At 43.7% G+C, this 26410-nt stretch overlaps 1 protein-coding gene across 1 annotated transcript in view; it reads right to left on the reverse strand.

Annotated features, from left to right (window-relative positions):
- otog (otogelin) overlaps positions 1-26410 on the reverse strand; it is a 63972-nt gene that overhangs the window by 34966 nt on the left and 2596 nt on the right. The window contains exons 4-20 of the mRNA XM_069705466.1: positions 25083-25204; positions 24752-24960; positions 23641-23771; positions 23422-23528; positions 22138-22247; positions 21041-21166; positions 20340-20448; positions 19895-19941; positions 18959-19104; positions 17270-17402; positions 15571-15748; positions 13940-14064; positions 12746-12958; positions 10970-11135; positions 9428-9502; positions 8672-8715; positions 8391-8559 (exon numbers count right to left, since the gene is read on the reverse strand). Of these exons, the coding sequence (XP_069561567.1) occupies positions 8391-8559; positions 8672-8715; positions 9428-9502; positions 10970-11135; positions 12746-12958; positions 13940-14064; positions 15571-15748; positions 17270-17402; positions 18959-19104; positions 19895-19941; positions 20340-20448; positions 21041-21166; positions 22138-22247; positions 23422-23528; positions 23641-23771; positions 24752-24960; positions 25083-25204 (2210 nt within the window). The remainder of the gene's footprint in view (positions 1-8390; positions 8560-8671; positions 8716-9427; positions 9503-10969; positions 11136-12745; positions 12959-13939; positions 14065-15570; positions 15749-17269; positions 17403-18958; positions 19105-19894; positions 19942-20339; positions 20449-21040; positions 21167-22137; positions 22248-23421; positions 23529-23640; positions 23772-24751; positions 24961-25082; positions 25205-26410) is intronic.

The following is a 26410-nucleotide window of genomic DNA, read 5'->3' on the forward strand; positions in this document are numbered from 1 at the left end:
CTAGAAAATGCGTCGCTGCTGTAACAAGAGAGCTGTGGTGTGATCTGTAACCAATGACGACATAATCCAACAGGAAAGTATAAAACTGTGGACATAACGAGGGATGTTTCTTCGACTTTAAAACTCATCGAAGAACCACAAAGAAAACCAAAGCAACTCGTTGTCAAAGTTTTTTTAATGGGAAAAAAAAAGATGGAGTGAACCTGCTTTGCCAAAGTAATGGGACCTATTGGAGGGTTGGAGAACCAAAAGACCTCGAAGCCAAAACGGTGCAAACCAATTGGCACAAAACCAACCTGAGGCAGAATAACATCTCGTTAAAGGATCATCATCATGAGGACAGTAATGCCGCAAAAACCTTTACGGACGAGGTCAAGGTGTAAAACTTTTAAGGGTCTTCTTCACATTTTTTCTTTTGTCTGACCAAGAGTCAAAAAGGCAAAAAGACAAAATAAAATCCTCACATTAAAGAAGCTGGAACTCCAAACAGTTTGACATTTTTGTTGGATAATTCCCTCTAAAGAACCGTATGAAATCGTCAAAATGGTTTACCATTGATTTTCTGTGATTTCTAGTGATTAACTGTTTCAGCTGTAGTATCTATCACATCAGACCACAACCTGTGTCCCACGAATATCACTTTTTTTCTCACTGTAAAGTCAATCTAACTTTAACCAAGCACTTTTAGGTATACACTGTAAAAAAATTAAAAAAAATTTTTAAAAGGCTGTGAAATCCACATTTATTTACTGTTTCCGAACAGTTAATTACGGTGAATGATTTTTACTGTCAATAACTGGCAGACATTGACAAGTAACAACTTTTTTTTTTTACAGTAAGTTCTGAATTTCACCGCAAGTTTCTTACAGTGTAGCCGAACTTAACCAAACTTTACAAGATGTAAACGATCAATGAGTCCTTGTTTTTTTTTTTTTTTGGAACGGTGGTAATGTTGGTTTGTGTAAGTACTGACGAATAAGCAAATTTTGGGATGTAGGTCTGAGATGCGAAGCCAGTCAGAGTGACAACACGCCCGGGTGAGTTGTCGATTGACGATAGAGCCGGAAAAAAAAAATCTCACTGCGCTCTAATTCAAAGCTGACGAAATGCTATCGGGTTTTTCAGACCACGTTGTCACCGTTTGGAGCTCCCGCGTGTTCATCCCTAACCCACATGAGGAGAACGACAGAGGCAGGGCCAAAGCTCGTCGGCCTCCGGAGCGGGGGGATGCCCGGGGGTGGGCGGCTGTGGATGAAAAGCGGTGACACTCGTGTCGCTACATGAGAAAGCCAGACAATTAGGATTCTCAGAGATAGGGAGAGAAACGGCCTTTGTCCCGACCCCTCCATTTGCTCTCCACTCTGCAAGACGAAGCTGATAAGTATCTTGTAATATCCAGGGCTGAGCTATATCTGGCGGACAATGAAGTGACACACTGAATGGTCCCGCCACAAACCTCAGGTTCATCTGAGTAGAGTTACAGCGCGGATAAAACGGCGTTAACAGCTTCCTTTATCCGCCCGCCAAGCTGCCGTATCAATTACACCGATCAAAGATCCCCAAATCGTTTATTCTCCCGACCTACGTGCACATTATGAATTAAATCCTCGTAACCGCGGCCCTCGATTTCGATGTTAATTCTATCGGACGATGTAAAAGCGACCGAGGAAGATGCAGCTGAATGGCGCGACGACAGTCTGCGACGCATCCGGCGCCGGGCCAAGTTTTACAAAACCGACTGGAGAGCCGAGATTTAAATTGTCACACATGCTTTAAGAAAAAACAAAAAAAACTTCGGTGTTCAGCGGTAGTTCGCAAGCTTTGGCCAAACCGATGAACGTCAAACACAATAAATCACAGCTGTGGGGCAGAAAACAAACGTAAGAGGAGGCACCGATATTGTAAACTTTCAGTTCGCGACCCACGTTTTTATTTCAACCCTCTGAATTTGAAAGCTTTGGTTCCTCTGGTCCGTTTTTTCCTGTCGTGTTTACTGTAATCGTCCTCGTTGGGATAAAACGATGTCATTGACGAATCACGATGGTCAGCGCTCAATGGCGGCATGACGTGTTTTGATTGAGTTCCTTTAAGTTCTTTTTTTTTATATCTTTTTTTTTTTTCTTTTTTTATTAGTTTTATGTATCCTTTTTTTTATTGGATGCATATTCGTTATTTTTCCTTTCTGTGTATCTATCTTTCTGAGGTGTATTCTGAAGCTGTTGTGACGACTAAATTTCCTTATCTGTAGTGGAAAAGCGCAACACGTGTCAGTCTTTTGCAAGGAGGAGCTTCATAAATGACTTGTTTCTCGTACAATCGGTGGATAAACCACATACAAGCGTTGCTCTTAGGTGCAGCTAGAAAACTGATTTAAATCCCTAAATGAAGAAAATAGTAAAACTGTAAAAGAAATATGAGGTGATGTGCATTTTATTCTGAAATATAAACGCTTTTCTTTTAAACTTCTTCCTGTTTTATTTCTGTGTTGGAACTGTGAAATAGAAACCGTCCAGCTTCCAGAGCCAGAGGCAAAGTGCCAGATCTAAGTTGGGCACACACTGACCTTTGTGCTGCGCTCAGGCTGGTAACGATGACATGTTTTAATGAGATTTACGTTTTCCGTTTGAGACGGCTGCAAAGTTCTTCTTGCCATTTTCTTTTTTTTCGATTTTTGCCATTTTTAAATAACTGTTCCCCATAAAATGTTCTTCCAAGTGTCGATGCTTCAAAAGTCGACGCGGTTGAAAATCTCCATCACCTTCCAAACTACATCTAAGACGTCACCAAAAAAATCTTTCCATCGTGGCTTGAAACCGCGCACACGGCGGATTGTTTTTGCCGCCGCGTGTAACGCGCTGTGAACTAAAAACGAATTCCAGTGTGCTGCGTGCTTCTGCTTTGCACCTGAAAGTCCAGGTTCATACGAGTTCAGCTGCACTAATTGACACAGAAGGAACGAATGAATGGTCTACATTTTGATCATAAACAAAGTGTGCCATTGTGAATGAAAACACAATGGTTTCTTCTGTCAGCTCCTCGGCTAATTATTTCCCATTAGAGGTTTTTTAAGTCCTGCTGCAGATGAATACCTTGCAGTTGACTTTGAGTTGGGATTTTATTTTATTTTTTTCTTGTTTTCATGATAATCATCTAAGTGTGGTATTAAAAACGACAGCAGAGGCAGCTGGTTATCATCTGCTGTCTGTTTCCGAGGGGGGAAACCATGTCGTTGCAGATACAGGATGGCAAACTGTTTCCATCAGGTTTTAATGACTATAACTTCCTGCTTCTGTTGCGGATGCAGACAAGAAAAATGAACTCAATATTGATTTAAAAAGAAAAAAAAATAGATAAGCGAGTTTTCAAAATATGTAAAGAGGTATTGTTCCAAAAATAACAGTTCCTGAATGATAATTCTTTCGATACACATTTTGGTACAAACCTGTAGTTTCCATGCAGATTAGAGGGGGAGAGTGTAACCCAGATTGTTTTCTGTTTCTACAATTAACAGATTTCCCCTGAAAGGCTAAAAAATAAACTATTGGAAGATGCTACAATTTACAGATGTCCCCTGAACGCCTCACATGTAAGCTATCACTAGACTATACAATTTACAGATGTTCCCTAACTACCCTATGTGCAAGCTCTCATCAGACAGTACAGTTTACCAAGGGTCCCTAAACGCCTGCAGGCCTGTAGATGCTCCAATTTACAGATGTCCCCTGAATGTCTCACCCGGCAATTTGGTTTGTGCTCTAAAAGAGTCACAGTTCAGTACTCAACCCCAAATCTGTATAAAATAATATAAAATGTATTAAGCTTCTTTTAAACCGTGCTGTTTATTTCCAACCTGATCTGTTCAGAGCCACAACGAGAGTCAGTCTGAGGACCAGAAAAACACTGTGGAAAAACAACCTTCTACAAATCCGACTCATGTCATGACTCGTCAGTTGATCACCCAGCGAGCCTTTAAACCGTCTCCCCGTCGCTGCACTTAATAACAGCTGTCATCGGGGAGCGTGTCCAGGCTGAATGAGATCTCTTTGTGTCCATATTTACCACCAAATTACATCACACACTTATCAGGTTTCGGGACGTTATTAAAACACCCACACCACGACCGGCACTCCGGTCGAGCTTGCGGGGTCGTTGCCACCTTAAAGGGCAAAAATGCTTTTTACGTGGCGAACGGGGGGAACGTATGAATCACGGCGGTGAGGTCAGCAGCGGTGACGGCGAGGCATCTCTGAACCTCGCCGACCTTTTTCCTCTGTGTCATCGTGTCTCCGGATGTTGGACGAAATAGTGCGCTGAGCAACGGGCAGAAAACACAAACTGTTTATAGACCGAGCCTGACAGAAGGATGTATATGCCTCACTTGAGTGCTTTTTTATTTTTTATTTTTTTTAACATACAAATGCAATTTATGGCTGAAAATCAACTATAATTTAAAGTTTTTGAGTATTTTTTTTGTTTTGTTGTTAATTCTCTTCAAGGGATTTTTGTTAAACCTCGCATTTTTTTCCTCTACCAAAAAAAGTGTTCCTCCTCAGTAAATGCAAATTAAGTGTTTCATTAAACACAACAAACAACGTGTCCTCAAATGTGTCCTATTTTGTCCTATTTATATTTTCTTATACCATGCATGATATATATATATATATATATATACAGTATAATACAAATAAAGCCATTAACCATGTGATATTTACATTTCGACATGGCCAATGTTATCGGTGTAGTTTTGTAAATCGCAGATATATTTTTAGAAACACACAGTGGTCAAAACAAAAATACCAAAGTTGTGTTTGAGGTTGTTCGGTGCGGCCATTCGGAGGTTTATCCACCAGAGAGCACTGACAAGCTTATTTTCAACCGTCTCACTGCACGTTGTCACAGTTCTTTTGTAACCAAATTTAAGTTTTCCTAATTAAAACTGATTTTTGTTTTTTTTATATATTTAAAAAAAATATTATTGGATTTTTTTTTTTGATGGTTCAGATCAGTATTGGTCGGGCTCCGATTGACAGACAAGAATTAAAACTCCTGAAAGGATCAGAAAACCTAAAAAGCTTCGGTTCAGTTGTCGATCATTTTTACTGTATAAATAGACCTGTCAATCAATTCGCGATCGATAAGAACTTCCAGTAGTTGCTGTTCTTTCACAGATTGGGTCCTTGGTTATTTTACGGGATCTGAAGCTAAAATAATCCAATCGCATGTTATCTAATATGCACGTTATAACTTCAACTAATTAACTGTTTATTAATAAACTCGTCTTTGAGTTTTGATTCAGAGATATTTTTCTTGTTGGTTTTTTTGCTTCTTTTTCCTGTAAATTCTGCAGTTACGTCAAAAAAAGGTTACAAAAATATGAATTATACACTAAGTATGTATCAGCGTCCAAGTGCCAAAAACAGGGAAAAACAATCTTCCGGTTTTCAGGAGTAGAGCCGCCGTCGGTCGGCTTTATAATCTGTACAAAGGTGTCATAAGGTAGGACGTGTTTAAAGTAACCCCTGCCTGTGCATATTGTTATCAGCATGACTCCTGGTTGATGTCACAGAATGAGAGCACTTAACCCTCCATTCAGGACGTCAGCCAGAGAGGATTAGAGGGATCGGGTGACTGCAATCTACTCCATTATGTCTGTGCACCTCATCTGCTGCTTTTAAGGACTTTTGATCTCCTGCAGAGTTTTTTTTGTTGTTGTTTTTTTTTGTCATGTCAAAAGACATTTAAATGCCTCTTACGTCTTTGAATCTCAAAACATCACCACGCAAGCCGGGAGAAAATGTCTTTAAACTCAAACCAACTTGAACAATTTTTAGTTTCTCCGACCCGGCAGTGCTGGAAGGTTTTGCAATTAAAACAATGTAAAGTAGAACATGTACAGTGGCCACGGGGACAACAATCGGATATGAACGATCTCCGTTTCCATGGCAACACACGGGGAAAGACTAAGAACTGGAAAACGCGCCGGTAGACTCTTAAGTAACGTGCGCAATGTTTATCACTCCAGGAAGTAGGTCGACCCTTAGCAACCGCCCTAGCAACAGAGACGACTTCCAGTCCGTTTTATTTGCTTTTCTAGAGACGGTTTCTCAAACTGAATAAATGCAGCACGTAGAAACACCAAACTGCTCAGCTAGCTCAGTCTGGTTGGAACTAAGATATCCGCAAAGATTTTAGCACCGTGTCGTGCGTTAACCGTCCAGCTAGCCGCCGCTAGGATTTTAAACGCGCGACTATCCGTGGTGTTACGGTACGGGAGGTCGGAGCGGCAAAAAAAGCACCAAAAAAGACCCGACTTCACCAAATGGGTCATTTAATGAACCTATAATAAGTAAAAACAACATTATATTACATATTATATGAAATTGTATTCTAATTCTATATTCCCATTGAGAATGCGGAGCGATATGTACTAATGATGAGCAGTGTGTGACGTCATGATGATTTGAGCACGTCGAAAACGTTTCGCTGACCAATCAGATCGCTGGGTCGGAACCAGTTGATTATTTTCGTGCCGTTCTCATGAACTCTGGTGCTCCTGCATTTTTAAAAGTTGAAATGAAAATGCCGGCGTGCGGGGCTGAGTCTAAGCCTCATATCTCTACAATCAACAGAAGAGAAAGGCCAGCCGTGTCTGAAAGCCTCCACGCGCAAAAACACCCTTTCAATTCAAGTGTTTTGAACAATTTAGTGGGGAGAATATTTACTTTACCGTGCGCAGGAAAACGCCGACTGCACAGAAATTAATTATGCCGAATGCAGCGAGCGGCGTTACCAGGTAGGGGAATTTGTCCCCCCCCCCTCCCTCCCTCCCTCCATCATCCTCCTGCAGCGGTGGGAGGAGAGCCGGAGGATCACTCCTGGCTTGTGTGACATTTTCAGAGAGTCTTTAACCGGTCTGCCGCCCAGCCTGCCGCTGACCTCAGCTCCAGCTCGGCGCACTCACAGCTTTAGATTTCACCACACGGCACACTCATTACTTAACCTTTACTTCTCCAGAGAAAGGTCCCGCTCCTTCGCAAGACTCAACCCGATTCACCCTCATACAGGCAGACAAGCTTCATACCAAGCAGCCGACCAAGGACGGATACGGTCTGCGTTCGGGCAGCCGTCTTCCACATTCGGTATCACATTATCATTTGGGACAGAACTTTCCTCCCTCTGCTGCGAGGAGTCAAACCTGCAATCTTCCTTTCACAAAAGTCTCCGGTTACAAACAGTAAACAACAACGGTTCAACCTCGAGGGCCCCGTCAGCATGAGCGAGGGATCGGGGCGTTTGTACGATATCGCTAAGATGACAGGTGATATGACAACGTGCGGACATTTTTTTACATCAAAACTTTCCGGAGATTTAAGGTGCTTTCACAGCTGCCGTGTTTGGGTCGGACTTTCGGACTTTTTAGTTTGGTCCCAAATAAAAATTCTCCTTGTTTTGGTCCACAAGAAGGAGAATTTTTTGGTTCGAACCAAACTGAACAACAGTTTCAAAGGTCCAGAGCAAATACAGTAAATCCCTTTCAGATAAAACACGTTTTGTTTCACATGTTTTCCACGTGGGACACGGGTGATCACATGTACGAACCATGTTTATAACGTCACCATTAAAATGAACAATCACGTGTGTGTGTGTGGTCCCATCACGAGTTGTTGCACGTGTTAAATTCATGTGGTGACGTATCGTCGCTCGACAAACAACGGAAAAACAAAAAGACATAAAAAGAAAAGAAGTAAGAACGAGCTACATAAAGAGGAGGAGAGTATTTAACTGTAACTTGGTCCAACGACAAAATCAAAATTCAGCTTGAAAAACGCTTAAAAATGCAGAAACGTATAGCTGATAACGAAAACATAGCGGCAAGGAAATGAATCTGTTCATTCATTTTTCTCCACTCAAACAGAAAAGACAACACGCCGGCGACAGATGCACGCTCGTCGGAAAACCAATCAGGGTCGAGTACGAGAGAAAAAGTTTTTTAAATGCGCTCGCGAAATTGCAGCGTGAAACCAAAACAAAGTGGATCAAATTCAGTGCAACTAAAACAAGAACGATGCTTCGGACATTAATTCAGGTTTTGAGGTGTGAAAAAAAAGGCTCTAAATCTCAAATGAACTCAACCTCCAACTTTCAGTTAATATTTTTGATTTCAAGATCGTTTCTGTTCTAATTGTGGTCAGGGGATAGTTGGCAGTGCAGCGTTTCATTTTGAAACATTACATTTTACATTTTTTTTGTTTTAATTGTAAAGATTCGTTGTACATCGCTCACAAAAAAAAAAAAAAAAAAAAAAAAAGGCACATGAAATGATTCCACATTAACGGGGACGCGACTACTCAGCGCCCGGACAAGATGACTTCGTAGAAGCCGTCACTCACCCGGCGGGGCAGGCGCATCCGGCCACGCAGGGCTCGTGCGTGGAGCAGGTGAGGTTGAGCAGGTAGGACTCGCAGGTGCGCTCGCAGGCCACGCCCCTTCCCGTCAGGAGGCCGTCCTCCCCCTCTGAGCAGTTGTGGTAGAGCTGACCCGCAGGACACAACCGGTCTGCTAGAAGTGACGGAGAAATCGAACACATCTTGATGTCTGCGGCGGAGCGGGAAAAAAAAAAAAAATCGCAGAAAAGGGAAATCGGTAAAACATCCGGACGTGGACGACTTACCTGCGTCGGCCGTTTGGGACACCAGTTTACCGTTCAGACAGAGCCTGCAGGGGAACACAAGAGGTCTTCCGTCATCACAGTTGCTACAGGATTGATTGACAGGAGGCGGAGCCTAATGTACCCAGAGAGCCCTTTTATTGAGAAAACAAGAGGACATTTGACACGCAGCTAAACGGAAACTTTCTGTCTCTGTCCTGATACCAAAGTCCTGGATGGAGCTTCTCATCCACAGTAATGTATGAATCTTAACTGACTGAGCTACAGGTGCTAACTGAACTGAATTAAATACTGTCAGTAGAGATATATTTCCATATTTTTGTAGAGGAGATTTGTCTAAAATCTGACAATATCTAAACCATTTTTGTGGGATATTCTATGACTCAGAAATTTAAAAAAACAACAACCTGCGTGCTTAGTGAAATATGTGTCATTGTTTTATTAAGTTACATCTTTTAACCACAACTTTTTAATGATTTCTATGAAAAGCATCTTTTTAAACATTATTTTTAAGAGATTTTTCATTACGAAAATGTGGTCACACTCATTTGTGATGTTTCATATTTATGCAATGACGAGTTTAAGCAGAATTCAATCCAGAGTAGTGGGCTTTAAGGGTTAAGTCAGTGAAAAATTTATTTTGATCATCATTAATAATCATCACAGAAAGTGTAAATAAAAAGGAACAAAAACTGGATTTGTCTTTTTAAGATGTGGAAATGTTTTGTGGACAGAGACGGAGTTTGAGGAGGATCTTACTGAACACCTGCTGACGTCATGATCACATCTCCGGGTTCGTAATCCGCTCCGAGGAAACTGCAGGGACACTCGCTCCTGACAAAAAACAAGAAAAACACAACCGTAAACAAAAGCAAACGCGCGCACACACAAATACAAACGAAACCAGCTGAGATCACGCATGAAATTCTGCGTACAGCAACCGAAAGCTGTAACCTGACTGCACCACAGACCTGTCAATCAAACAGACACGCCCTCTTTTTGAATCTTATTTTCTCATTAATGACGGGATTATTTTAAGATGGACCTCCATAAAACTAATAGGAAGGAGGGACTTTAGCAAAAGACACCATAAAATCACTTATTGACTTTGTATTTGATGAGAGAAGTTGAATGGGAGTCTATGGAGCCGGTGGCTTTTTGGAGTCGACCTCTAGTGGCACTCGGTGGTATTGCAGCTTAAGACGCTGCTGCATAGGTCTCATTTTTCAGAGCCGGACTCTACGTCCACTTTTACGGAGGAACCTTAGTCATGGAAACAGCGTAACTGCAGCGACTGGTGAATGAATTACTTTTTTTTACTAGTAACAATAAATAGGAACTAATTTTGCCGACGCAGCAGTTGTTTGTTCGTGTGACGAATTAATCTCCAGACACATCCTGAAACCCTAAATTACCCATCGGTCTTTTTGAGTGATGTAAAGCACACACTGCTCAGTTCCTGTAAAGAATTATGTTAAAGAGGGTTTAGCGTTACCTTAAACAGAGCATTACCGGTAAGCAGATATTGGGAAAGATAGGAGGCTTCAGGGAAATCAGTGTTTAACCAAGCTTCCTTAAAAAAAAAAAAATGAGTAAATTCTCCAGACAACAAAATCCCAGAAAATAAAAGTGGATCTACGGTGTGTTAAAAGTGTTTAGCCGAGGCCAAAAGCCTTTGTAACATATAGGCCAGCGCCACACATCGGGCCTCTGTACTACAAATTCTTGCTCACTGGTTATCAGATATCTGTCCCCGGCCCCGAGTGGGAATGAAAGGGGGGTTTCACGGCGAATTCTTCGACGTAACTCGATCGCATGGTAAGTAAGGCGCTGCGCTGCGCTAGGATGTAAAAAACCTGGGACATTTAAGAGGAATTAAGCTGCATGTCTTCCAGGGCAGAGCAAGGCTGAAAGGGAGAGCGCAATTACAGAGGTCCTCTGGCTCTGTAACGTCTGCGGGAGAGATACGAGGCTTTCCACTTAAAAGGCTGACCTAAACTTCAGAGCAGATACAAATATCACTTTGAGAGGATTTGTTTTGGTGGAGTCACTCGCAGCCCCGCTAGCCGTTTTCGCGAGCTCCACGAGCTCCACGAGCTTCGGCGGCGACGACGACTCCCCACCGTCTCCTGAACGTACCGCTAAAATACCCACGCAACAATGTTATCGTCCGAATACAGCAGAGAAAATAAAATATTTTAACGTGATTGAAACGGAGCAGCGGTTGCATCGGGAGTTCTTTTTGTTGTTGTTTTTTTTGTCTGGATTTACTTGGAAGCCCCGCCCCCTCTTTGGCCTTACCTGTGCACGCAGGTGTGTGTTCGGTGGTTGTAGAAGGAGCCCTGGGGGCAGACGCAGCCCTCCTCGCACTCCTCGCCGCAGTGCTGCGGGACGGAGAGGGAGGAGCAACGGCGCTGGCAGGAGGACACGCAGGTGCCGTAGTGCATGGTGGCGGGACAGCCGACGGCTGCAGGGGAAAGATGGAGAATCACGTCCGCTCGTTAGCGTCGCGATTCGGAGCCGAGGGCCGCCGAAGTTCGACCAAATTTCTTTTCTTTTTCTTTTTTAATGCTACAATAGATATTTCTGCAGAAAAATGGATTCACACTTCAATGACATTACAAAGCCTTGAGTTCTCAAACACACACAGCTCTCCAGCTGACGTAGACGACCACCTCTAACCTCTGGTTACCTCCCATAAATATGTCTTTGTCTCATGTTTGATGTTGTCTGTACGTTCTGTTGCATCTGTGACGGTTTTGTTTCTTTTGTGCAATATCGACCAAATAAAACATGAAGAATTTCATTATACTGCCGTTCATCTAAAAAAAAGGATGAAAATATAACTGCACTGATTTAAATGTCACCAAAATCTCTACTTATTGACTAAAAAAGGAAATATTGAAGTAGAAAACTGAAGATTTTTTTCCGTTTTGTGGATCGCTGAAATCAATAAATTCATAATGTATTAATTTGATCTTAATATTTGAATACGCTATACTATAATAGGTCAAATTCTCATGAATGCCACCAACAATAACTCTAATATTTTAAACTAATATGTTCATTTCAGTCTTGTTTGATGTTTTTCTCTTCCTTAGTTCCACTCGGTGTTCTGCACTTCTTTAAGTGTGTGGTTCACATGTAAAAGTACATTTAAAAAAAAAAATTAAAAAAAATCAAAGTTAAATACGCTTACAGGTAGAGAGTGGGTTGTCATTTCAAATAATTATCTTCCATCACAGCACTTGCAGTCAAATCGCTAATCTCTGTTAGAGCCCCGCAGCTGCATCACATTAACTTTTTCATTACAATATCTCTCCTGACATTTATTAAAACCCTTAAAACTCATGCCTGGTTATTCAAATTACATTTTTCCAAGAAAAAAAAAAAATCCTCAAACGCCTTAAAGTGGATGAGATGTAACTCCTTTGCCTTCATTCAGAACGTGCGGCTCTATGAATGTGCATATAGTCCCCGCCTCTATCCCCGCCCATCCTCCCGTTGCTCCGCCCACAGGTTGACGGGATTGGTTCCTTCAGTATGTGACGTCTGAAGCCCTGACTGTCTGACTCTGTGTTTTTAAACTATCATTGGTACCCTGCAGTTCCAAAGAGCAAATACTCAGCCATGCAGTTGACTGCTTATTGCACTCATGATATGTCTTGCAGGACATATAAAAAGAAAAAACATCACATGAACATGTTAACAAGGTTAAAAACTTCCAAAAAAAAGGGGGTCTTTAACTATCTTATCACATCTTTGCTAGCCAGATGATTTGAATCAAATGCAACATTAAACTTAAGTGTTTTTTTTAATGAATTTTCATGGGCAAAGTGAGATAAAGACAGTTTTTTTTTTTTAATAAAAGAGTTCAAACTGTTTCACTTTGTCCGAATTAAACTTTGGTACCATAAAACCTCACAAATTTAGGCGATTTAAATTGCATAACGAGTTGAAGCTAAACGCCAGAATGTCCTAAAAGCTCACCGCTGATGTTCTGCAAATCAACCGTGAATGAAATATTTGGATTTTTCTAATTAAACGCTAGAAGAAGGAAAAGCGGTGAAAACTCACCGCAGTCGGACACGTGCGATCGAAAGTCCACGATGACGGAGAATCGGCGGCAGTGGCGAGCGTAGTGGGCCAGCGCCGAGCAGAGGCAGGGCGTGCCGCACTTGCAGGTGTCCGAGCGGCACTGCAGGTGGAAGGGGGTCGGGCTGAGGTACTCGTGGCAGGCGGAGAACAGGTCCTGATTCAGCACGTCGCACATCTCCGAGGCGTAGGTCACTGAGCGAGAGGGAGGGGGAGGAGCAGGTCGGCGTTACGGCACACGGAAAACGTGCCGACGATGCTAAAATATCACATTAGACTGACTTTTATCGAGGAGTTCGTTTGTTGACAAGGTTGAGCAAAAAAAAAAAATCCAGACGCAACCATGTGCGTCTAAAAATAAATGTTTGATGTGCAATTATATCTGAAGAATGTCTGAATTCTGTGGATAACAGGAATAAATTACCTGTCTGCAAACAAGAAACCGCAAAAAAAAAAAACGAACAAATCGTCGGGTTGTGTATGATACGTTGCAGGGCTTTTACTTTGAAGTGAGGGCTTTTACTTTGAAACACCTACAGGAAGCCACGGCGTTCGGCCAACCGACGATAACGTCATCGGTCCGTCGCGTAGCATTTATCCGACCAACGCATTAACTTTGATCGCTCACTCAGGGTTGGTGCTAGATTGGATCAGCCGGAGGGACACACGCTTTTAACTCTATCCTGCCGTGATTGGTCGTTTCATTATCAGTCAACTGATCCTTTACTCTATCCTTTACTCTAATCTTAACCCTCCCGCAACCTATCAACCAATCACAGGCAGCGTGTCCCTCCCACTGATCCAATCTAGCTCCAGCCCTCAGTGAATGTCACGTTTATAGGACTGACCCCACAGTTGTGGGGTCGTACAAAATGTAGAAATACAAATTGAGACTAAACTCATCCATATTTTCAACGTGGCTCTAAAAAAGCAAAAAGAAGGGCATTTGCATATTTATTGTCGTATCGCTATTACAATTACTAAATCATAAATAACAGGCTTTTACATTTTCACCTGATATTAACACACTAAATATCTAAAATGTTTACAGTCGATGGTGTAAAATCCCCAAAACACATGAACATAAAAATACAACATTGTGAATCTTTAAGTTTTTTACTTCTAAAACAGGAAAAAAAAAAAAGAAAAGAAAAAGGAGGAAGAGGAAAAACTGACCGGCCTGCTGGTGAGTGTCACAGGGGTCGAGCTGAGGCGTGCTCAGACTGGACGAACAGGCTGACGAGACCCTCCAGGCGTTTCCGAACAGATGTGGGGTGCTTTCTATCATTCCTGACGGGGAGCTGCGGAAAAAAAACGAGAGTGCAGATTCATTACAACAACGTGGAGAGACAGAAAAAAGCTCATTTTGTTTTTTTCATTCTGGGTATTTAAAAAAAAAAAAAATTTTAATTGTTGCTGCAAACACTTTTACTTTGAAAGAATAAATGTGTGTATGCTGGCAGCTATAAAACATTTTTTTTTTTTTTTTTTAATTAAACATAACGGATGCTACTTCCTATTTCATTGTCCGAATAAAATCGTTGTTGTTTCAGTTCAGGTGGAGCTCAAATCTCAGTTTTTAATGGTAGCGTTCGCGTCCGGGGTTTTCGGGAGAGTTTAAAAATGTTAAACGCGGTCACTTTTTACCCAGCCGTCCAATCACAGCGAAGGAGGGGCGGGACCAACGCGCGTAACCACCGACCCTTGGTCGCTGATTGGTCCGCCCGTTCAGAGTGGCTGAGCGAACGTTAACACGAGCAGCGTATCCAGATTAGAAATCGCAAAGGAAAAAAACAAAGCTTTCAAAATACTCAGTCCACAGCCTGTTTTCAGCGTTTGGACGAGCTGTTCGGACTTCCACATGTTTGTGATGTCACAAACTCAAGCTCCGCCCTCAGCACAGCCCACTGTCCAACCTTTTACGTGGAAGGAAACATGGAGTGGTCGTTCTGTGCCGGAGCTAGGAAGCTCTAAGACCAGACAAAAAAACAACAAAAAAACTGTGATTGGCCTGAGCGTGCATCATTCAGAGAAGAATCAGCCAATCAGAAGAGAGGGTCACTGATATCAAAGCATCTTAAAGATACAGACACAAAAGAAGCTGTTCTGGACAGAAGCTGAAGAGGGAAGATGTAAAACTACATTGAAATGGTGCTTAAAACCACAAAAATATGTGGACATAAAGACTGCAAATAAAATTATAACACGGGGCCTTTAAGACAAATGCATTCTTTTGTTTTGGCCGCGAAAAAAAAAAAGGTGAATATTGCCGTCTTAAAGCGAGTAAAACGACCCAACAGAAGTCAGCGCGTCGCACCAAAAGACGAAGACAAAAAATACACAACAAAGGAAAATGTTGTCGTCGCTTTAACCGAGTCTTCGGGCGCAGCGAGTTCCAGTTTTTTCGAACCACTCCGGGTCTCCCGACTGTGATGTATATCCATTTACAGCTGTTAGACAACATCCGCCCTTTATGGTCGGCCGTTACGATACGGTACAGTGGAGCCCCCTATTCCGCTAACAGTAAATTCCTTGTTGAAGTGGCGTGTCCAGTTGGGCGCTCATCTGGCCCGCCTAAAAGAGCTGATCAAGAGAGCGAGGCGTTTGATGCCGAGCCGGCCGACCAGTGTTGCATTACAGAGCCAGAGTGTGTGAGAGAGAGAGAGAGCACTTCGCCATCGCCTTCCCCTTCCCTGCATCCCCCCCCCCCACCACCACCACCACTTCTTTTTTTTTTCTTTTTTTTTTTCATTGTCGGAGGCGGGGTCAGCGGGACGGGGGTCGGACATCGGCCGGCGCACACTTACAGGAAGTCATCTTGAATGTTGCCGTTGAAGGTGCCGCACAGCCCCACCGTGGCGTCCTCCCACGGCTCGCCGGCCTGCAGGTAGAGGCGGAACTCCTTCCAGCTGTACGCGAGCCGCAGGCCGAACGCCGTCCGCACCTGGAGGAACATGGACGACAGCTCCTGGATGTGGAAGACGTCTGCGGGAGAGCGGAGACGAGGACGTTTTAGGCATCGAGGTGGAGCGGTTTGAAAAGCTTTTGATGAATGTTTGAAATGTTTACGTCCAAAGTCTCAATCTAGTGCTGCGTCACTTTGGCACATTAGCGCCACCTCCTGATTAGCGTGTTAGCATACTCATACTCATGCATATGATACAAAGAGCCTGTTGATCAAAAACTTTAGTCCGCAGCAATAATAGCGGACCTTTGAAAGAGTAACGCAACACTTGTTAAAATCTTGTTTTTGCCGACCCCCGGTGGTTTAACGTCAAAGTGCACCGCTGGGTGCGCTGTGACATCACTTGTGGACACGCCCACCAGCGACGCAGCTTTTCAGCCTGGTGGTGTTGAGTTACGCTTTGAGAAGAAGTGCCGGCGTACACCTCAGTACTACATGAAAGGGTAATGACAATATACTTGATAATATCTGACAACCTTTCCTTGATTATTTTCCTCCTGATCTCGATGGTGTACTACAAAAAAGGCCCCAAAAACAATTTACTTTGGTACTTATGTATACAAAAAAATATATCATTTAATTTATATTTACGTAATGTGAACCCATGTTTGTTAACTACTTTCTTTATTCTTGATAATAGACTGTATATAAAAGCGGATGTAGTTTCCGAGTCTAAAAAAAGAAGGCTAATGCGGAAGTGCTTTTAAAGTGCAATACCACCGAGGGCCACTAGAGGTTTGCTCCAGAAAGCCTCTGACTCCCACAGACTCCCATTCAACTTCTCTCATAAAATACAAAGTCAATAAGTGTTTTTATGGGGTCTTTCGCTAAAGTCCCTCCTTCTAATTCGTTTTCTGGCGGTCCATCTGAAAAAAATCCCGTCGTTAATTATATATTAGGCCTCAAACAGCGGTTTGTTTGTCGGCGTGTCTGATTGATTGACAGGTGGTGAAACTCATAAATATTAACTTGATAAAGGCTTCTACAATTGATCATGAAAAGTTCCACTGATTAATGTTCTGCAGGACTGCAACTGATAAATCGATCAATATTTTTGGGGTTCATTTCAGTTTTTCTTCACGTCTAAACTGCATTATAGGCAGTTTGTATTGCACCTGTACGGGAAATGACCTACATAAGGAAGAACTGATTGATTGAATAACACGTTGTTTGGGAGAACTATATAAATGGAGTCAGGATGTAAAGCGCTTTGTCCGAATCTGGAACAGAACATGAGGTACCATAAGTGATTTCTATTCATCGAGGCACCAAGTAACAGATCGTTCTCACACAGTCTCGCATAAAACAAACAAAAGGCCGTCGACCCGATCGTGAAAAACACGGCTGGTGTAAAAAAAAGGGGGGTAATTCCCAGAGGGGGGAAGGCGGGGTTTTTTTTGTTGTTGTTTTTTTTGCGCGACACAATGTAATTTGTTTCGCTCAATAGCACCGAGCTGTCATTCAATCCTCGTTGAAAAAAAGAAGTCCGCGCGCGAACAATGTCGGAGAGGCGAGATAAAAAAAAAGACGAGGAGGTTCACCGTCGGAGTAGGGCAGGGAGATGCGGTACTGTCCGGCCATGAAGACCTCTCCCACGTGACTCAGTGTGATCTCCGTCCTCGGGTCCTCGTCAACGACCAGGTTGACCGATTGGATGCAGGCACCGTCTAAATTCTGCAATCGAGACGAGATGGCTCGATAAAGCGGGGCGACACAATGAGCTCGAGATGATGGGAAGAAATTGAGGGGAAACAACAAAAGAGGCATGGAAAAAAAACACACAGTTTTAGCCCCCTCACCCCCCACACCACCCCCCACACCACCCCACCCCCCGTGGCCCAGAGGGAACTGTGAGGGCTTTCGGGCATTTTTATCAGATTGTAAATCTGCAGTGGTGGAAAAAAAACAACACAAAATGCTTGAATCCTTGATAAATCTTTAAAATTAAGACTTCAACCTGATGAAAAGTCTAAAAAAAAAAAAAACCCTCTAGTGGCCTCTACAGGCTGTATTGCGTATTACACCAAACAACACACAACCGACTCGAGGACAATTACCCGTTTGAGGGTCGCTTACAACAGAAAGGACTTCACCGTAACCTGCCCATTAGGTTTTTATATCTCTCGCGTTGCTTGCGAAGCCAAATAAATGAGCGCCGATGTTACGGTGATATTTAACGACCGTCTGGTTTGAGCGGCGATTGTACGAATCATTTTTTTTTTCCTTTCGTCATGGTGAGATAAATCGAGAGACACACGCTGGGAATCTACCGAATCAACTGTCACGTCGGATGAACCTCGACTGTTTAATGACAGATCCATCTGAACGGTCGGGGGCCGGCGAAGTGGGAATGGCGTGGAAGCAGCTGGTGGAGTTTGTCGACGCCGGCCGGTTAAAGGCTACATCACCCGGGTTGTTGTGTTTTTTTGTGTGTATTTTTAAAGTAAGGAAGGCCGCGCGTCACTGACAGTAAACGATCTGCCTCTATGAATCGTCCCTTTCATGAGTGGCAGAGCCCCATAGCCGAGAGGTTTTAGCACCCACCTCCACCCACCACCTCCCCCGCCTCCTCCTCTTCCCATCGTTCAACTCCCGTTTTTGCATAACCTTCTCTCTGTCCGACCCCCCCCCCCTCCCCCCTCCCCCTCTCGCCTCCCTCTTCACTACAAAGCCGCGCACAGCTCTGTCAGTCAGGCCAGATAAGGTAATCCTGTTCACTTGGCTGTTAGAGGTCTTGGGCCTCTGGTCTGATGAGTGCGGACATCTTATATCTCCCCCACCCCCCCTCCCCCCTCCTGATTGCTGAGCAGTTCAAAGCCTGCTGGGAAACTGGAGGCTTGGAGAGAGAGAGAGAGAGAGAGAGAGAGAGAAGAGGCTCTCAAGTCTTTTAGTCGCCCTCCGTGTCCGTTATCTACCCGAGCAGTCGCGGCGTGGCTCTTGAACAAAAATAAAAATGATCCTGCGACTCAGCGGGGGGGGGGGGGGGGGGATTATTGAGCACTACAATTATGATATGATCTACACGACGGACAAATTGCACCAACCTGTAAGCCGAAACCGGCGCAAAGGGTTTGACCGCGGAGGCTTAAAGCGGGAGGAGTTTTGTGCCGTTTTCCTGGACGTTTGTTTCGAAGGCCGAGACAACTCCAACAACAACAACAACAACAACAACAACAACAAAAGGTCCCAACTGAACGAGAGGATAGTGACACAGATGAACGTTCACTCACAGGTCCACAGGGGGCGTTCTGGATGGTGACCGTGAACTTCCCCGAGTTGCGACTTTTGGCGAGGACGTACTGGCACGTCGCGGGGAAGGTGTAGATCCGCCCGTCGAAGGATTGGAAATACATGTCGCCCGTCACCGAGCACTCGCCTGTAGAAAGGGGGATATTTATTTTCATGTCATTTCCTGCACTCAGACACAAGACCGGGGAAGGAGGGTGTGGGGAGGGGGGGGGGGGGGGCTTCAACCAGTAGATCTACCGGGTAGATCGCAGACCCCTTAACTTCCGTCTTAACTTCTCGTGTAACATGAACTGTAACTGTAAGTAACTTCTAAATAAACGTTGCCAGATTTATCGAGTTAAAACCTCCAAATCTTCGATCATGAAATTTTGCTCCCAAAATAGACGTGTTTTTTTTTCCTTCCTGGTTTCCTTGCTGGTTCGCTTCCTCCCTAACCAAGAGAGCTACCCCACTTCTTGTCCTTGTTCCTTAAAAGATTCGGTCTTTCCATGATCTCTAAATAGTAAAACCTTCCTTTGGTCCTGACTAGGAGGCTCTCTCTTATCGAGGGCGCCTCCTTTTCTCTTGGCCCTGAACAGGAAGCTTCCTTTTTTTTCCTCGCACGCTCACCGGGAACTTGTTTAAATCACGACGTATTCTTCTCCTCGTGTCCTTCAGCCTTCTGTGACCTGAAAAACCTGTTTTCCTCGCCGTTTATTACGATTCTTTGCTTTGTCTCTCCTCCTTTCTTTCCAAACTAGAAAGCATCTCCTGGCACCGCACTCGCCAGCGACCTCCGCTACGATGGTTATTCCTTTCTAAATGTCTTAAAGGAGGAACCCGAAGAGTTTTAACATCCGCACGTGTCGCTGAATGTGTTCTGCTGAAACAGTCGGGAGTCAAACGTTCAACCGCCCACGGAGGGAAGGCGCACCAACCTGGGCAGCTGTAGTCGGTGCAGTTCCACACTCCACCCACGCATGTGCTGAAACAGAAAGCAGAGACGTCCACAGGTGGCTCTGGGAACATGAAAGGTCTGAGCTAATCAGCAGGATCACTGACAGGAGCTGGACGCACCGAGCCCAGGTGGTCAGATCTGAGAAGATTAAAAGGACTGCAGAAAAATATCTTCTTTTTTTTTTTCTTTTTTTTTTTAATGCATGGTAATGAAATGTAATACAAGATGGTCTCACATCGCACGTGTCCATCTAAAGGACAAAAGACGGTTTTATGGGAAAGCGAGATTGGTCTTGACGTGGAGATGCTATTTTAATTTAAAATCTTGAATCACAAAAGCCGGTCGTCGTCCTCCACACATTTTTACGGGCTAAACATTATCCGAACCAAAGCTGTTTGCACGAGAGAGGTAAACAACCAACTCACCAGTTATTGCATTCCTCCTGCAGCGTCTGTCCCGACGGGTAAAACATGCCGCGGTACTCGCAGGGACAGTCGGACGGCGTCACGCAGCCTCCGTCCTCGTAGATCAGACCTGGGGGGGGGGGACGGGTGACGCGGTCGCACGGGCGATTAGCGATTCGGATCAGAAACGTCACGATTCAGATGGAAGATGGAGGATTTTTTTTTTTTCTGAAGGATTAGAAGTCAACTCCCATCTGACAAACAGCTGCTCCTCTATTAAATGCTTGAAAAGGTGCTTAAAAAAACAAAATCAACTGCTGTTTCGTAACTGCAATATTTACTCACGCTCATCCGTCGCCGTACTCGTATCTTTTTGCTTTTATATTGACTTTATTGTTTTATGTAGCGACATCGTTTCTGCATGTAAATTATATATTTTCTATAACTGTAAACTTTTAACTTTTAGGAGGCTTCAAATAAGACCACTTTTTTTTGGCGATTTTGTAAAAATCTTGTGTTTTTATTTTTGTATTTGTGCAAAATAAATCAAATCAAACTGAGGAGTTATAGGCGGTTTGTTTCAAGGTCATAGCACAAGACAGAATTGCAGGAAGTAGAATACAGTAGATGTACAGGGGAACAGATACCACAATATAGGATCCAATCTGAAGTGTTCGCAGCAGAACAAACAAGATGGCTATTGAATGTGGGTAGGAACTCACCCTCGGGACAGTAGCATCCATCCAGGCATGCCAGCTTGCTGTCGATGCACGTTCGCTCCAGGTTGCAGGACGCCGGGCAGCAGCTGATGCATTCCCTGTACTGCAGTCCCAGAGGACACTGCTTCGCTGGTCGCAGAAATAACACGCAACATACATGTCAAAGGCGTTCAAGACACGCCGCGCGCAATTTGGAGCGGGCAAATCAGACACATCAAAAAAAAAAAAAAAAAAAAAAAAAAAGCCGGTTTGGAGGTTGTTTGAAACAATATAGTTCACGAGTTCAGTTGAATTACGTGTTATGATGTGATTACATTTTTAATTAAGTCACGTCCTCAAAATACACCAAAAATATGATCAATAAAGTGTTTTTTGTTTTGTTTTGTTTGCAAATTTCCAAACACTTGCGAAATCAGGTACCTAAAATTGTATTTATCTAAAATAATGGGATTTGGACAATTTTTTTTAAAAACAAAATAGATAAATAAATCAAATACTGAAAAATGTTGTACTCATTTTTTTGTACTTATTTTGATCCTGTTGATCATTTCTGTTCCACAATCTTCCGTAAGGTCTTCTGCAGTGGACAGTCGAATGCCCTTTAGCTTGTCTGTTCTACAACGGCAACCGTTAGTTAACGGTTCTTTACCACACGTCAAGTCCTCGGCCATACTGATAAAAAACATTATTTTAGTAGCTCATGTGATCATATACATTATTGAAAATATTTAGCATTCATTCATTTTGTGCCTTCTAGCGAGCCTCCGTTACCCTGTAAGTCAACTGTTCCGCAGTTAAATGCAGATATGATTTTAATAGGCAATATGTTTGATAGACAGATGAAGGCCAGTTTTACATTAAATGGCCTAAGATGCTCGAATTTTGTATTCTTTCGTGGTCTCTGCGTCTTTCTGCAAGTTAACCAATAATCATGAGACCAGTGTGTCTACGGGTTGTTGTTTCTTTAAAATAATACGTGTCCACGTTCCCCGGAGAACCGAACCGTGCAGCTTTTCTTTATTTTTTTTATTTTTTTTGTCCTCTGTGTGGCAACCGGGTTCAAAAAACACCTGGAAAAAACAACAACAACAACCCCGTACCACACTGAGGAATGCGCTGCCTCCAGTCGTGCAGTGGGTGGTCGGCGTGGGCGCAGGCCCGGGCGTACTCGGCGAACACCTGGCATACCACATCGCCGCTGGGACCCGACCTTCAACAGAGTAAAAAAAAAAAAAACCACAGAGAAGGACTCTTTGAGCGGAGCCAGGAGAGGCGTGGCTACGGAGCCGGGTACTGATCAGTAAATAACTGTCGATCCAGCTTCCAGACTGGGTTGCACATATCAAAAACAAAAAAAACACTTCGGCTGGAAAACGTTTGTTGCGAGTGCGGCGGCGACGTTGAATCGCCTCATAAAGTCCAATTTGATTCCGAAACACAGGAAACTGGTTTGTCCTTAGTTGTAGGAGCAGATTGCCGGGGAGGAGGGGGGGGGGGGGGGGGGGGCTAATGTTACCCAGAAGCGGAGGAGGAGGGGGTGGGGGGGGGGGGGGCACGTTCGGGATCATGGACCTGAGCCACCGAAAGACACAACTGAGTGTCTTTTCTAGTGGTGATCTGAGTGGGATCTTATTTGAGACCGGAGAGTAACAAGAAGTGCACACGGTCGTCTTCTGTGGACGGAAAGGCAAAAAAAAACACACACACAAAAAATAATTAAAAATGAAAAACCAAAAGTGTAAAACGTGCACTTTTACACTGTCGGGCTTGCCGGGAAACCCTCCAGTGGAAGGCGCCCAGGAGGCACCCTGACCAGGTACCCGAATCTGGTCAACAAAAGAAAACAACAGCAACACCCGCACCTTTGAGCTTCCCTCCTCCTAGTTCCCAGTATAAAATACTGGACGGGAGCCCGGAGAGGATGCAGCCCTCCTTATACCTGTAACGTCTCCGATTTCCTGCCTCCTGCCGAGTCGGGAGGGGGTGAGGGGGGGGGGGGGGGGGGGGGGCACATGGAGGGAAGTGAAATGCTCTCTAGTCTCTCGAAAAAAAGAAAAACAACATGAACTGATCAGGTGCACAAAATTGAATTTGAAATGATGGTGATGATTTTTTTTTTTTTTTTTTTTTTTTTTTAGCTCCACCTTCATCTAACGCCACCTTAAATAAAAATCCCACCAGACATAGGACGCTTGCCGGGAACTCTCGGCACACAATTTTTGCCAATGAATTATGACGAGATCTCTCGAAAAAGGTGGTTTCACAACCATATTTACATATTTAACCCTTCTGGGGGTTTTTTGGTTGTTTTTTTTTTTCCCGACGCGTTTTGACTTTTCATCGGGACGAAATGAAGGCGTCAGATCGTAATCAGTGGCTCTTACGTGCAGAGGTCGTTGGAGCAGCTGGCCATGTAGGACAGCGGGCTGACGAAGTCGTGGCAGCTCTGAAACGGCGGATCCAGCAGCGTGGCGCACACCTCCTCCGCTTTCTACAAGCACACAAAGAAAAGGGAAAAGTTTCTTTTCCCGCTCAAAGTCCTTTCGTTTGCCGTTGGTGTGGGTTTTTTTTTTTTGGGGGGGGGGGGGGGTCCGACGTCTTACCAGCAGGACGTGAGCTTCGACGGCGGCGCACGGCGACGGGAAGCCGGAAGTCACCGCGGGACATCGTTCCCCGTGTGGATCCGTCTCCACCCAGCTGTTCCCGAACATTTCTATCTCGTGGGTCAGCACGCCTGAGAGACGAGAGACGAGAGACGAGAGAAAAGCGTCCGTCTTTACTGCGGTCGGGCTTTTTTTCCAACTACAAACTAGCTAAATTGAAAACCCGACGTCTTCAGCCTTCCACACCTCTTATCATCCGTTTAGTTACTTTTGCATACTTTTAATTCCTCTTTCTTCTGATCGTGTCCTAATTTTTATACTCGTTTTTAGTTTTCTGGTTCTTACCTCCGTCTATTTTACCGCTCTTATTGTCATTTTAGCTTCTTTTTTTTCTATCTTCGTTTCTTTTTGTCGCTATCATCTTGCGTGCGTCGGTCTCAAACTGTCTCGTTTTCCTAAAATTTGTTTTTAATCGTGTTTTTTTAATTTGTTCTCACATTTATTTAATTTTTCTGGTCTACAACTTATTATTGGCCTGTCAATCATCTGTAAAGCTCTTTGAACTGCACCAAAATGTAGGAAAATATAGTTTGTTTGTTTGTCCGTTTGATTGATTGATTGATTGATTGATTGATTGATTGATTGATTGATTGATTGATTGGTTGATTGATTGATTGAGGCTTCACATGACAGTTGACTATTTTTCAAGGCATTCGATATGCTTTTATTTCGATATTATTCAGGCAGCGACCGGTTTCAGTTCATTTCAGTACGTATTTCTTTGCGTTAAACAATCGAATAGCTTTTTCTGTTAAACCGGTGCATTCAGGGACACGGCAAAAACCGGGAGAACCGCAACCTTTTAAATGCAAGAAACAAACGAGTGCAACTTTTTCTCGATGCATTTTCAAATTGTTCGTCTTCTTCTTTCGATTTTGTTGGAAGGTCGTCGATGAACATAAAGACAAGAAACCGGTCGGGTACACGGTTTGTTTGAGATAAAAAAAAAATTAAAAAACGATCCACGAGGGCCTCTTTGTTCCGCTCCGACGGTTCGATCGTCTCGGGCCGCAAAATCCCCGCTTGGCCGCCCCGTCACCGACGCTCTCACCGTAGCTCGTCTTCAGGTCGTCCTGGACGTCGGCGTTGAAGTTGCCGCACAGGCCGCACGTCCTGCCCACGAACTCCGGGCTGAGTTTGATGTAGACGGAGCCGCTGCGTCCCTCCCAGGCCAGCGTGAAGCCGTGCTGCTGCGTCACCAGCACGTACTGCGAGATGTGCTCCAGCTGCAGGTCGTGGATGTGGTGAGGCAGCTGCAGACTGGAGACGGAGACGGAGACGGTGAGTGTTTGAAGACGACGCCTTTTTTTTTTCTTTTTTTTCCTCCCGCGAGGACGTCAGATAAAACGTTACGAAGAGCGAGCAGGGAAAATGCCGCTGACCTTTGGCCTTTGAAGGTCACGTTGGCGGCGTGCAGCCGGACCTCGCCGTCCCACGGCAGGAAGAGACTGACGGATCGTTGGCAGGTGTAGGGGGCGGAGCTACAGTTCGGGTCATTGTGGACCTGCAAAACAGAAAGATGCAACGTAGACTTAAAACACCATTCATGAAATTCATGAAATAAATCAGCCTGAAGTGTAACATTCACCTGCCTTCGTTTCTTGACTGTAAAACTTTTTTTTTCATCTTTTTTATTCCACTAACTTAAATTCCCCCCAAAAAACCTCAACTTATAGCGAATAAATACGTATTTTTGAGTTTTTCTGAATTGATAACACTTTTCCCTGCTGCTGCGTTCAAGAACAATCTGACGTATAAGACTTCACACCAGACTGCTAAACAGCAATTTTTACAAGCGAGAGAACTCTTGGCTGTCGAAGCGTTCCTCCGATCCATCGGATTTTCTTTTAAAAACAAAAAGAGCGCTGGCACATCATTTTACCATTTTCTAACTTCTCTATAAAACTACTGACCGGAGAATAACATTTTTTTGCCTTTTTTTTTTTGCAACGTAAGTTGATGTTAATCGCTGCCTTATTAAAGATTCAGGAGGAACCAAATGACTTGAGACTGATTACTTGTTAAAGTTTCCAACGTTGTAGAAATTAAAAAACACCAATCGGTCGCTGAGCGAGCGAACTACAAGACCCGAGAAAAACCTGTGATTGGCTCGGAAAAAAGACGCCATTAATATCAACGCGCCTTGAAGCGACAGACGCAAAACTGCCTGTTCTTGGCGGAGACCAAATTTTAGATTTAAAATTTTGAGGACTTAAGACGACAAAAAAATAAATAAATAAATAAATCCTCTTATGGAAATTGATTATCACTTTTTAGTTCACTAAATGCTGTAACTTGAACTTAAAAGAAACACCTCTTTTTGGTCATTTTATGGTAGTTTTTTCAGCGTGGCGTTTTTATATTGTCTTCTTCATCAAATCCTCCTTTAATTTTTTGATGCCGATGTCAACGTTCAATCAATAATCATAAATTGTTCGGATCTGTTTTGCGCTCCCCGTTTGCTTCGGTTTTCCCACAACACAGATACACTATCTGCTGCCTTTTTCAGGGGAACAATGTCCCGGTCTGTTGCCGATGCTTTCAAGGCATAGTGGGTAAATTGCAGTATTTAATGGTAATTGACTCTAATAACCAGATAGCTTTCACTAATCTTCAGAGCAAATCTTTTCCTCGGGCTGAGACTGAACCTCAGAGAGGAGAGAGGGAGAGAGAGAGAGAGAGAGAGTGTGTGTGTGTGTGTGTGTGTTTT

Source organism: Brachyistius frenatus, unplaced genomic scaffold (genome assembly GCF_029030835.1).
Source record: "Brachyistius frenatus isolate BFR_SWC_R1_liver_20210118 unplaced genomic scaffold, ASM2903083v1 Contig_56, whole genome shotgun sequence".
Lineage (NCBI taxonomy): Eukaryota > Metazoa > Chordata > Actinopteri > Embiotocidae > Brachyistius > Brachyistius frenatus.